This window comes from Prionailurus bengalensis, chromosome B3, assembly GCF_016509475.1.
Source record: "Prionailurus bengalensis isolate Pbe53 chromosome B3, Fcat_Pben_1.1_paternal_pri, whole genome shotgun sequence".
Lineage (NCBI taxonomy): Eukaryota > Metazoa > Chordata > Mammalia > Carnivora > Felidae > Prionailurus > Prionailurus bengalensis.
The window spans coordinates 123257692-123269172 of NC_057355.1; the positions used below are offsets into that span (position 1 = coordinate 123257692).

At 52.1% G+C, this 11481-nt stretch overlaps 1 protein-coding gene across 2 annotated transcripts in view; it reads left to right on the plus strand.

Moving 5' to 3' along the window:
* Window positions 1-10859, plus strand: part of ADCK1 (aarF domain containing kinase 1) — a 121897-nt gene extending 111038 nt beyond the window's left edge. For both annotated transcript variants that reach the window (XM_043556736.1, XM_043556737.1), the window contains exons 8-11: window positions 1549-1698; window positions 2892-3089; window positions 8332-8525; window positions 10111-10859. In XM_043556736.1, coding sequence (XP_043412671.1) covers window positions 1549-1698; window positions 2892-3089; window positions 8332-8525; window positions 10111-10282 — 714 coding nt within the window. In that variant the 3' untranslated portion in view covers window positions 10283-10859. The remainder of the gene's footprint in view (window positions 1-1548; window positions 1699-2891; window positions 3090-8331; window positions 8526-10110) is intronic.
* The last annotated feature ends 622 nt before the right edge of the window (window positions 10860-11481 follow it).

Genomic DNA, 11481 nt, shown 5'->3' on the forward strand with positions numbered 1-11481 from the left:
GTTTGGCTTATTATAGGCAAGTGGATGCTGAGTAGAACCAGTCTGTGGTATGTAAATTATACCTCAGTAAAGCCATTTAACAAAATAGAGCCAGTCCTTGCCATCTTAGGAGCTCATAATAGTGAGCTACATGGTCATTAGTCAAATAATGACACAAATAGTGCGCTAGTACCATGAAAGAATAGTACAGAGTTCTATGAGAGTTTATGCCAGGAGAACCTCATCTAGGCTGGGAGGTCAAGGAAGTCATCTCCAGAAAAGTGATGCTGAGCTGGGGTGGGGAGGAAGACAGGGGTGAACCAGGTGAAGGGAGGGAGGTGGGAGGAAGGCTCTTGGCAGACGGACTATCATGTGCAAAGATCCTGAGGTAGGAAGGTACAGGGTCATTGGAGAAGAGAAAGAGCACAGACGTGACTGTAGTATCGTGGCGTGAGATAAGACCGGGGAGGGAGGCTGGGCCTGGTTGTGCAGGGCTTTGTAGGCAAAGGAAAGGAATTGAACCTTCATCTTAAGACCCTACTCCTTGTGTTTCCCACCCGTGGGCCCCAGCTCCTCTCCTCTGGCTAGGACATATTTGCTAGTGACCATGGGGTCCAGCAGGGACTGAGAGAAATGTCAAGGGCAGTGTGTGTCCTGGGGCATCAGCTTTGTGAGTTGAGCCTCTCTTTGTCCTCTGGAAACCCATTGGCAGACCATCTGTGGGCCCAGGTCTGGTACTATTCAGCAGCTGTTCCCTAGCTGGGAAGAGGCTTTTAGCTTTAATAAAAAGGGAGTAAAGATAAGAAGACCGCCTCGGCATGGAGGGCAGCAGTGACAGGATGATTTAAATGGCCTCTCCAGTGTCATTTCTTCTGTGCAGACATCATAAATCAGATTAGCCCTGGTCTCTGGCGGGGAGGCGCGAAGGGAAAGGGGCCTGAAGGAAAGGGGAGCAGGGCCTGAAGGAAAGGGGAGGACTCTGGGTCCTCCTGGGCCTCCAGCCCAGAGCTGGTGGGACAGCTCTAGGGGTGCCAGGGTAACGTATTCCTGATCCATAGCCCTCTAGACCTGCTTGTTGGAGAAAGGGAAGTTGGGATGGTGTCACAACCACTCCAGCTCTCCAGCTCATCTTTAGCTTTGGTGGGAGAATGAAGATCCTGAGAAAAGAATAGGGAAGAGAAGGATTGGGGAAGAGTGGAGGGCAGGGGTTGGGGGTGGGAGTTACAGCCTTTGGGCATGCTTGAAGCAGTGGTTCTACCTCGTTCTATATTATGGTCACCTTGGGAACTTTAAAATAAGTGCTGATGCCTGGGACCACCTCTAACACTTCTGAGTTCTCGGTGATTCTACTATGTGGCTGAAGTTGAGGATAACTGGATTAGAACTCAGCTTCTGTCTTAAACTCAAGAACTATACAATCACAAGCCATTTGTCCCACCATGACCACTCAGGCCCACCCAGCACTGCTGGCCTTCCTCTTGAAAGTGACCAGATTGAGGGGCCAGTGTCGAAGTCTCTGAGATAGGTATTCATGTGGTGTAACTCCCACCTGCCTCCCTTCTCTTTCAGATTTCACGCCACCTGGGAAAAATATACAGCGAGATGATCTTTGTCAATGGTTTTGTGCACTGCGACCCCCACCCTGGCAACGTGCTGGTGCGGAAGCACCCGGGCACAGGAAGGGCAGAGATTGTCCTGTTGGACCACGGGCTCTACCAGGTAGAAGAGGCCTTTTTCACCCAGCCAGTCCAGGGTCTGGTCCTGGGATCAGAGGTTGCTGATCTCCTGATCGGCCACAGACATGGGAGGCAGATATCCAGGGCAGATGGAGAGGCCCTGCCCTACCCCTAGAGCTGTTGTTCTGTGTAAGTCACATCATACGAGCTCTCTCCAGTTGAATGAGGTTGGTAATGCTTCCTTTATAGGCTGCTGTGGGGAGTAGATGGGGATATGCCTGGGTATGTGCAGGTGCTTTGTCAGCTGTAAAAACCTTGCTTCCCAGGGAAGCCCAGGCCAGCCCACTGGGAAATGAGCTGCCCTTGGATGAGCTGGGAATTCAGGGTAAGGAGGTAACTCAGCCCCAGGGAGGACGTAATGTGTAGTGGGAAAGAGGGCCAGGAACTGATAGGATACCCCTATCCTATCAGAGTCTGGATACCCCCAGACTCTGTCCTCTGGAACTTGGGACTCATCTGGGTTCAGGTGAGCCATGGTCTCCTGCCTGGAAGTTGGGAAGTTCACTGCCAGTCCTGGGAACCAGGGCCTATCTTGAGTTTATGGCAGATGGTCCTGGGGAGGTTTCCCCAATGACCTCTTACTCCTCCCCTCAGGGCCTTGATCCCACCTCCCAAAATCTTGGCCTCCTTTGAAAGACTTACTGACATTGGGTACGTTGGTTTGAGGTAGGCCAGCTGCTGTCAGACACAGCCCCCCAAACAAATGATGGCCCAGACACAACAGACATCTAATTGTTGTCTCGGGTAGGTGGAGGTGTCTGAAGGCAGGGGCTGACTGAGGCTCTGCCCCACAGGCTTCCCTGGGGGTGGGCTCATCATCCTCCAGCAGCAGGGGTGGGGGCTCAGAGCAGTATGCGTGGGAGAGTTTTTGGCAGCTGGATGTGGAGCTTCTGCCACATTCCATTGGTCAGAGCTTGAGCAGAGGGCCACATCCAAGTAGGAGGGAGGCGGGGAATATGATTTTAGTGGGCAATTGGTAGCTTCTGGCCCTCAAGACCAAGGCTGGCCAGATAGTAGCTTTGAACTTGGGCCTTCAGGGATGGCTGAACTTTGGGAGAGAAGCAGATGTCATGCCCTAGTTCCCCGGTCTTCCCCTTCACTGTGATCATACCAGCCAGGGTCTAGGTCTTCTGTGGGGAAAGGAGGCTCAGGTCCTGCCACATTGTCCCCACACAGGTGCTCACGGAGGAGTTTCGGCTGGATTACTGCCACCTCTGGCAGTCGCTGATTTGGACTGACATGGAGAGAGTGAAGAAGTACAGCCAGCGCCTGGGAGCCGGGGACCTCTACCCCTTGTTTGCCTGTATGCTGACGGCCCGGTCTTGGGACTCAGTCAACAGGGGCATCAGCCAAGCCCCGGTCACTGCCACTGAGGTGGGTGGTCCCCTCCTGGCCCTGTCTTCTCCTGAATGCAAGGGGTGGGGCCAGGGATGGTCTTTGGACCCCTGCCAACCCAGGGCCTGAGGTTGTGGGCTGGTGGGCTGTGGCAATGGGACCGTGGGCAGCACTGGAGATATACTGGAGGAGAAGCCGCAGCCCTGGATGCAAGGAGGGAGAGGAAACGGTGTCTCACTGTATCCCTCCTGGCCTTACCAACCTGGTCGTGTTGACTGTATAACCCAGACTGCTGTGGCTTTTGCTCCAACATTCTCACATGAGATTTCAGGCTTCCACCAAGTTCTCCTCCAAGACTTCTAGAAATCCCCAGGGACTGTCTCATCGATAAGTCTAGTTCCACTTGAGCTGTCTCCTGCTGGGCACGGTCTCCCATTGCAAACTTCCTGTAGGGCTCCCTACTGGGGAGAGCACCTCAGTTCCCCACGTGGCCACTTGTCCCATTGTTCTCCCTGAGTGTGTAGCGAAAACAGCTTTGTAGTTCATTTCTCTGTTGGATCTAGATGAGAGTCCCATGGAATCTGGGCTGAGACTGGTCCTAGGAACCCCTCCTCCCTATACTCGCTGCCACCTCCCTCCCAGGCTTCTCATTCTCTCATGGAATTGGCTTCTGTCTTCCCAGCTTGCTGGACCCATGCACACTTGCCCATAGCCGTGTGGAGACGGGCTTAGGTTCAGCCGAGGCCCCTGCTCAAGGTTCTGCTTGTGCAGTCAGATAGACCTGGATTCTAGTTGCAGATCCTGCTCTTCCTGGTGGCATGGCCTTGGATGGTTCTTGCCACCTCTTGGAGACTCACAGTCCTCCCTAAGCTGCCTTGTGATGGGGGCCTTTAGGAATGGCTGGATGGAATCTCAAATGTCGTCACCAAAGAGACCACCTCTCCTGTCTCTTGGCTCTGCTTTCCTGAAAATTGACATCATTCCCCCTCAAGCTTGGTGGCAGCATTGACTGCCAGCTGCCCCAGGCTTGTGTGGCTTTAAAGCTCATTATCTTGGAAGTGAGACCATCTCCTTCCTTTGTTAAATAGGGATGATAATTTCAGGGATGCTTTATTGATAATGCATGTAAAGTGCCTGCCCATAGTTCCTGAAGTTTGTTCATTGAACAAACATTTGTTTTTGCTGAAACCTAAACTAGGTGCTGGGGATCCAAAGATGAACAGACAGGCCTTCCATGTAATTTGCACTGTGATTGAGGGAGACAGACAGTAAACAAGTGAACAAACAGGTAAATGGAATAATTGCAGGTTACGGGTATGGGAGGCAACAGGTGGGGTGAGTAATGGGGGTGCTGTAGACTGGGTGCTCAGAGATCTTGCTGGGAGCTGACATCTGAGTTCTGGAGGACAAGAAAAGCACCAGCCAAGGCAGAGCTTGGAGAAAGCATTCCAGGCAGAGGGCACACGATGCCACAGAGCAGGAGGAGAAAGCGTCAGCATGGTCTGGATTGTGGGGAGGTGGGTGGTGGAATGGGAAGAATTTGGGGTGCTGGGCAGAGAGAGCATCACACGGGGTCTCATAAGCCATGGGAAGAGGTTCGGATTAGTTCTCAGTACAAAGCAAAGCAGGTGTCAAGCAGGAGAAGGATGTGCCCAGAGTTGTTACTTTAAGTACCTCTCTGGACGGGGCAGGATGAGCACAGGGGCAGTCAGTCAGGAGGCTGGAGGTGAGGGGGGCGCAGACCTCACTAGGGGCAGCAGAGCTGGAGGGAAGCAGATGGAGCCAGGGTGTACTTTGGATGGAAGATTGGGAGGCCTTTCTGTCAACTTGGGTGTGGAGAGGAGGCAAAGGGCGGGGAGTCAAAGTTGCATCCCAACGTGTTGGGGTCAGGCGTAGGGTAGGGGGTGAAGCTACTTCCTGGCATAGGGAAGACTGGGAAGGACATAGTTAGGGGGCAGGAGACAGTAGTTAGAGCATTCAGATGGAGGTGTCATGGGCAGCCAAGCTTGGAGCTCCAAGAACGAGTCCAGGCTCAAAATACAAATTTGAGAGTTCTCAGGGTATACTTGGTATTTAAAGCCTCAGAGATGGGTAAGATTGCATGGCGCACAGTAGGTACTTGGTGTATCATATGTTTTTTTTTTAATTTAAAAATCTTGTTTTTGTTTTTGAGAGAAAGAGCACGAGTAGGGGGAGGGGCAGAGAGAGAGGGAGACACAGAATCCGACACAGGCTCCAGGCCCTGAGCTGTCAGTACAGAGCCCTATGCAGGGCTTGAACTCACAAACCATGAGATTGTGACCTGAGCCAAAGTTGGACTGAGCCACCCAGGTGCTCCTGATATGTGTTCTTATGAATTACTCACTTATAAAGACCCAGCATAAATGCTATGTATTAGTCTGCTTGGGTTGGTGTAGTAGAATACCACTGATGAGGTAGCTTGAGCAACAGAAATCTATTTTTTCACAGTTCCGAAGACCAGAAGTCCAAGATCAAGTTATCATCAGGATTGGTTTCTGGTGTAGCCTCTCTTCCTGGCTTGTAGACAGCTGCCTTCTCGCCGTGACTCACACGGCCTTTCTTCTGTGTGTACACGCTCCTGGCTTCTCTTCCTCTTCTCTGAGGGACATCAGTCCTATTGGGTTAGAATATAAAGTCACACTTCACCCTTATGAAGTCACTTAATTTTGTTGACCTCTTTGAAGGCCTTGTCTCCAAATACAGTCACACTCGGGTTAGGACTTCAACGTATTGATTTGGGACACAATTCAGTCCATAACACCAGCCAGGAAGCTCCTGTTCATCACCTTTGCCAAACATGGTCCCTTAATACTTGTATCACTCACATGCACGCCATCTTAGACTCTGAGAGTGGCTGTTTGTATACTTCTGTGAATTCTCCAGCTAGGTGGTGAGTACCTGGAGGGCAAGAATACTTTCTTACACATCTTTTTATAAAGGCCTGCAGTCCTGGGACCACATCTAACAGAGAGGTATTGGTGTAGTGGAGACACCAATATATGTAGTCTGGAGACATGGAATCCATTTCCTCACTTTGGACAAAAACCCGGAGAGAGAATAAACTTAGCTGCTCCAGACAAGCCCCAACCCAGTCTCTGAGATGTAAGGGTTCCATTTTTCTGAGTCTTAGTCTTATTGAGAATGAGTGTAACCTCCAACATTGTGTCAGGGTAGATGTTTTTCCAACTAAAAGTGGCTTAAACATTTAAGCATTTATTTTCTTCATAACAAGAAGCCTGGAGGCAGGTGGGTCCAGGTTGGTTAACTGAGTAGATCAGCAATTCAGGGCTCTGGGCTCATGGTTCTAAGATGCCTGTGGCAGTTACAGGCTTCACACCTTTATACCCTGATTGATGTCCAGAGGTGGGAATTAGGGGCCATTTCTTCTCATATATTGTTCCTTAACAAGAAAACCTTTCCCAGAGGGTTCAAAAGACTCCCCCCTAGGTCAATTGGCCAGAATTGTGTCTCATGTCTATGCCTGAGCCAATCACTTGGCAGAGGCATTCCGCTCAGGGCACACCATGGCTGAGATCAATCAAGATCCCCCACCCTGGGGCTAGGGAGGGGCTGGCCTCCCTGAAGAACATGACCCCAAGGGGTCAAGTGAATAAAAATGCGGTTCTTTCGAGAAAGGAGAATGAGGAATGGCTGTTGGGTAGGCACCCAACAGAGTCTACTGCAGACACTCACCAACAGGATAGTCCAAGCTTGAAGAGATGCCCCCTAGAGGGAGCCTGCGTGGGTGCAGGTGCTCTGAGAGGGGCTGTCTCCATCCAGGTCAGTCCTGACCTTGCTGAGGGGGTCCCTATGGTGAGCAAGGCCTTGATCTGGCCTTAACCCTTGGGCAGGGTGGCCTGTAGCTATGGTGGGAGGCGGTGGGGAGACAGACAGCCTCAGTGTCTGGCTTGGTGTTGAGATGTTCCAGTCTGATAGCTTCTGCCTGAGGGACATTTCGAGTTTCACAGCTACTCAGTTATCAGCAGTGCACACATATTCCAGAAAGGGCTGAGAGTCCTGCTTTTGCTGCAGAAGGCGGCTGCGTGGGGAAGCCTTTGGCAGCATTGCTGTGCCCCTTGTCATGACTTGGATTAACACCAAGCATCTCCCCGATCCTTATCTCTGCTGTCCCTCTTGGTCAGACTGGGAGGTGGGCCCAGGGGGCCTCAGCATTCCCAGTTTTTAGGTGAGGACCCTGGGTTCTAAGAGATGAAAGGACTTGCCCAGGGTCGGGGTCCCCGCTGTGAGGTGAGAGGAGGCAGATCCTGGTGGTGGTGGTGGCCTGGGCTCTACAAGGATTCCAACCCTGACTCACCACTTAACTAGCTGTGGCCCATAGGCAGGTTGCCTAACTTCTCAGTCCTTTGGTTTCCTTTTCTCAAACACGGGTGATACATTTACCTGATAGGGTCATTGTGAGAATTAAATGAGCTAATGCCTGCAGCCATTTTCTCTGGAGATTGAGAAGAGGTCAGAAGTGCACCATCATGCTCAGGGCTCTGGCTGGGGGCAGGTGTTTGCGCAGAGCCCTGCAGAGTTCAGGGGCAGGGAAAGAAGCCAGACCTCACACTCAGACACCAGCATGGGGTAAGCCCTGGCTCCTGCTCTTTGGGCAGCGGGACCTCAAGCACTGAGTGGGCGGCGGGGCTCTGGGTGTGTCTGGTGGGGCACAGAGTCAGGCAGGGGATAGAGCTAGACTTTGGAGTTGGGTTGGGGTCAGGAGCTGAGGTCTATGAACTGCACCAGCCTGGGCTTGGCTGAAGGGATGGGGGACATGACTCAGCTGGCACCAGCTTCCAGGGCTCCTTCCAGGCCTGTCATCAAATTGGTGGCCAGTGAGAAAAGCCTTGGTTCACCTCACATGGGTGAACCCTTGGGCCAAGAGGCTAGCTAAGTCCAGCCTCATCAAACTGATGAGGAAGTAGACTTCCTGCCCCAGTCAGTACTGGCTCGTGGGCTCGGAGGATCGGTATTGGTGACCTTGGGGAGCCAAGAATGGCAGAGGTCCTGTCGATGTGCTCCTGTACTGCGTCCAGTGCTAGGCCAGAAGTTGGGGTGAGACGTCATATCCAGGTTTGTCAGACTACAAAGCCCCGTGTTAAGCTTCCTTCTGGGGAGCTCCCTAGTGGCACCGAGGCAGCCATATGCTAGAAGATCCCTTCTGGAGCCTCCTTGCAGCCCCTCAGCCATAGGCACCTACCACCCTGAGCCCCACTTCCCACACCAACTCTCCATGTCTGTCTCCCTGTTGCTGCTTCAGGACTCGGAGATCCGCAACAATGCCGCCAACTACCTCCCCGAGATCAGCCAGCTCCTCAACCACGTCCCTCGCCAGATGCTGCTCATCTTCAAGACCAATGACTTGCTCCGTGGGATTGAGGCTGCCCTGGGCACCCGTGCCAGTGCCAGCTCCTTCCTCAACATGTCGCGTTGCTGCATCAGAGCGCTGGCCACGTGAGTGTGGGCTCTGGCCTCTCCTTCCCTCCTAGCTCCCTGGCCTGCTCCAGGGGTCTCATTTGCCTCCACTTTCTCCCACCAGTCCCCAAGGCTTTGCCTGAGCTCCCTAGCCTGCACCTGTCCTTGGAGGAAAAGTTAGGGGCAGGAGACAGCTCCAGTGAATTCGCTGATTCCGGGCTGTGTTTTTGGGCGGTCCAGAGAGCCACCTGTACTTTAAACTATGTGGATTTTAGGACCTCACCCTCCTAGTCAGGCTTTCCAGGTAATTTTTTTTTAAATTTTTTAAAATGTTTTATTTGTTCCTGAGAGAGAGAGAGAGAGAGAGAGCGCGTGTGAGCGCATGAGCGGGGGAGGAGCAGAGCAAGAGAGGGACACAGAATCCGAAGCAGGCTCCAGGCTCTGAGCTGTCAGCACAGAGTCCAACATGGGGCTCTAACTCACAAGCCATGAGATCATGACCTGAGCCAAAGTTGGACGCTTAACCAACTGAGCCACCCAGGCACCCCTAGGTGATTCTTACCTTCACTAAAGTTTGAGATGCTTTCTGAGAGTCTCAGTCCCATCCAAGTGTCCCCTGGGCTTGGAATCAGGACACCCTGATGCACGCATCTCATCTCTAACTGGTCCCAGGACCCGTCTCCGCAGGATCGGTTAAGCGGCAAGGCCAATGTTCTTTTCCCTGCACGTGTGGCCCTGACTCAGGGAAGCGTCGCCAGCAGGTTCACTTGGGATATCAGATCTTTTTAGATGCCTCAGTGCCCTTGGAGTATTGGTGAGGGAGGGAAGGTGCTTCCTCAGGGAGGTATTGCTAGAGAAGTGAAGGTTCTAGGCCTTTCTCCCTGAGTGTGCAGATACATGGTAATGGCCATGCTCTGGCTGAATTTTCTCTTCTGAGAGAGGAGGCCTAGACTGGTGTCAACTCCCATCCATCCAGTGCAGGGAATGGGTCATTTTGGCAAATTGATGAAGGGAGTGTTGACCACATACATCATGCAACCATGATCAGATATTGAATTAGATTATAGCAAAATAGACTGCACACAGAAAGGTCTGAGCATGATTTATTCTTTGAGGGTTCTGGGAACCAAGTCTTAAAGGGTCATTATCATAACACCAATTTTTGTCATGTCCTTTTGTTAGTGCAGAAGGGGTTGAGCTGGGTTGAATCCATACTGGCCTCAGCCTCTCAGGGCCACCTGACCTAGTTTCCAGGTGATTCAGTCTCAGAAAGTTTGGGAAAGCTTTTATACTGAATTTGGGGGATTCAGGATTAGCATATATTTACTAACCTTCCAGAAAAAGGGACACATTGGAATGTTCTACCCAGTGGGTCCATTAGATCTTTGATGCCCTGTGAAACCGCTGCTTTTATTACCCCACTTATCTGGAAAGTTCCTTTGGAGTAGTTGAGTCCCTCTGGTCTCTGGGTGGGTGGGCAGTGCTATGATCATGTAACCAGGAGTTATCCGCCAGGGCAGGGGCCTGGTAAGTTGACTAAGTCAGGATCTTCTGTTGTTGTGATACTGAGTGCTTCTTGCCTCTTTATCTCTTGTTCTCTCCTCCCTTCTTGTCTGTCCTGCAGGCACAAGAAGAAGAGTACCTGTTCGTCCTTCAGAAGGGCCCAGATCTCTTTCAGCGAGGCCTTCAACTTATGGCAGATCAACCTTCATGAACTCATTCTGCGTGTGAAGGGGTTGAAGCTGGCCAGCTGGATCTTGGCCTTTCTTTGCTGGCTGTTGCCCACTCCATACTGAGTGGACTTGCTGTCCCCTTTCCCTTTCCAGTGTGATTCTGGTGGGCAAGTTGACTTTTCACTCCACTCCTCTGTCTTGTCTCCACCCAGGTGCCCTATTTCTGTCACATGGTGGCCTGGGGCCCCATGATCATTGTCCATGGCACCACTATACTTCACACCTCTGGAATCCCTCCCCTATGCTGTAGCCCTTGTCTCTGGGCCCGCAAGCTGTCCCCTGCAGTAGGCTTCTCCCCTGACCCAGGGAGATGGCCCACCACTCTAGGTGGGTGCCATGGGGCTGGATGTCACCCTACTTCTGGTAACAACTCCTGTTGTCAGGATGGACCATGAATCCCACTGACTTCCTACGTGAATTCCTACATTTAACTTGTGGGCACTTTGATTTTGTTGGAAGAGAGCATTGTTTCTGATCTTGCTGGGAACAGATTCCCTCTCCTTGTCCTGTCACTCCCCAGAGGTGTTGCACCTGAGCAAGGTGGCTCGGCATGCGGGGCATGAGTTCACTGCTGTCACGGTGACCCCTTTGGTGTTTTATGTACTGTGTTTCAACAAAACCCCTTGAGGGTTGCAGGGAAGGGCTTTGTTGATGGGATTTTTATTCTAGGTTGGGGCTGAGTCCACATTGGCCGTTAGGTAAGAGTGGACCTGGGTGCCTTGTGCCACTGTGTTTTGCTTGGCATCTTGCCCCTGTCATCCTTCCAGCCTTTCCCTGTGTGGCCGCTTCCTGCCGCATGGAGGCTTTTCTTACTTTCCAAGACTCTGACGCTTTGGTCAGAGGAGTTGAGAAGCCCAAGGCCAAGAACTCAGAGGCTCATCTGAAACTTCTGCCTTTGGTTTCTCTGGGCTCTCCACCTGCTTTGTTCTACTCATTGCATCCTGACTTAGCCCTTCGGCTCCTCATTTGACGCCCTCAGTCCTGGAGACTGTAGTGTAAGCCTCAGTCACTGTGGCTAGGGTTCCACTCTGGAGCCTCCTTGTCTCCTGTCTGGACTCCATGCTTCCATCTGTTGCCCACGGCCAGGGCTGTCCCGCCCCCACTCAGTCATCTGCTCCTGTTTCTGGGTCATCCCCATAGTCCTGCTCTAACTCCAGGTCCCTGAGAAACTCCACATATGGCAGGTCCTACTATTACCGACCACCTGTGCTCACCGGCAGTAATTGTGTTTGAGTGTCTCTGATCTTACTTCATCCCATTCA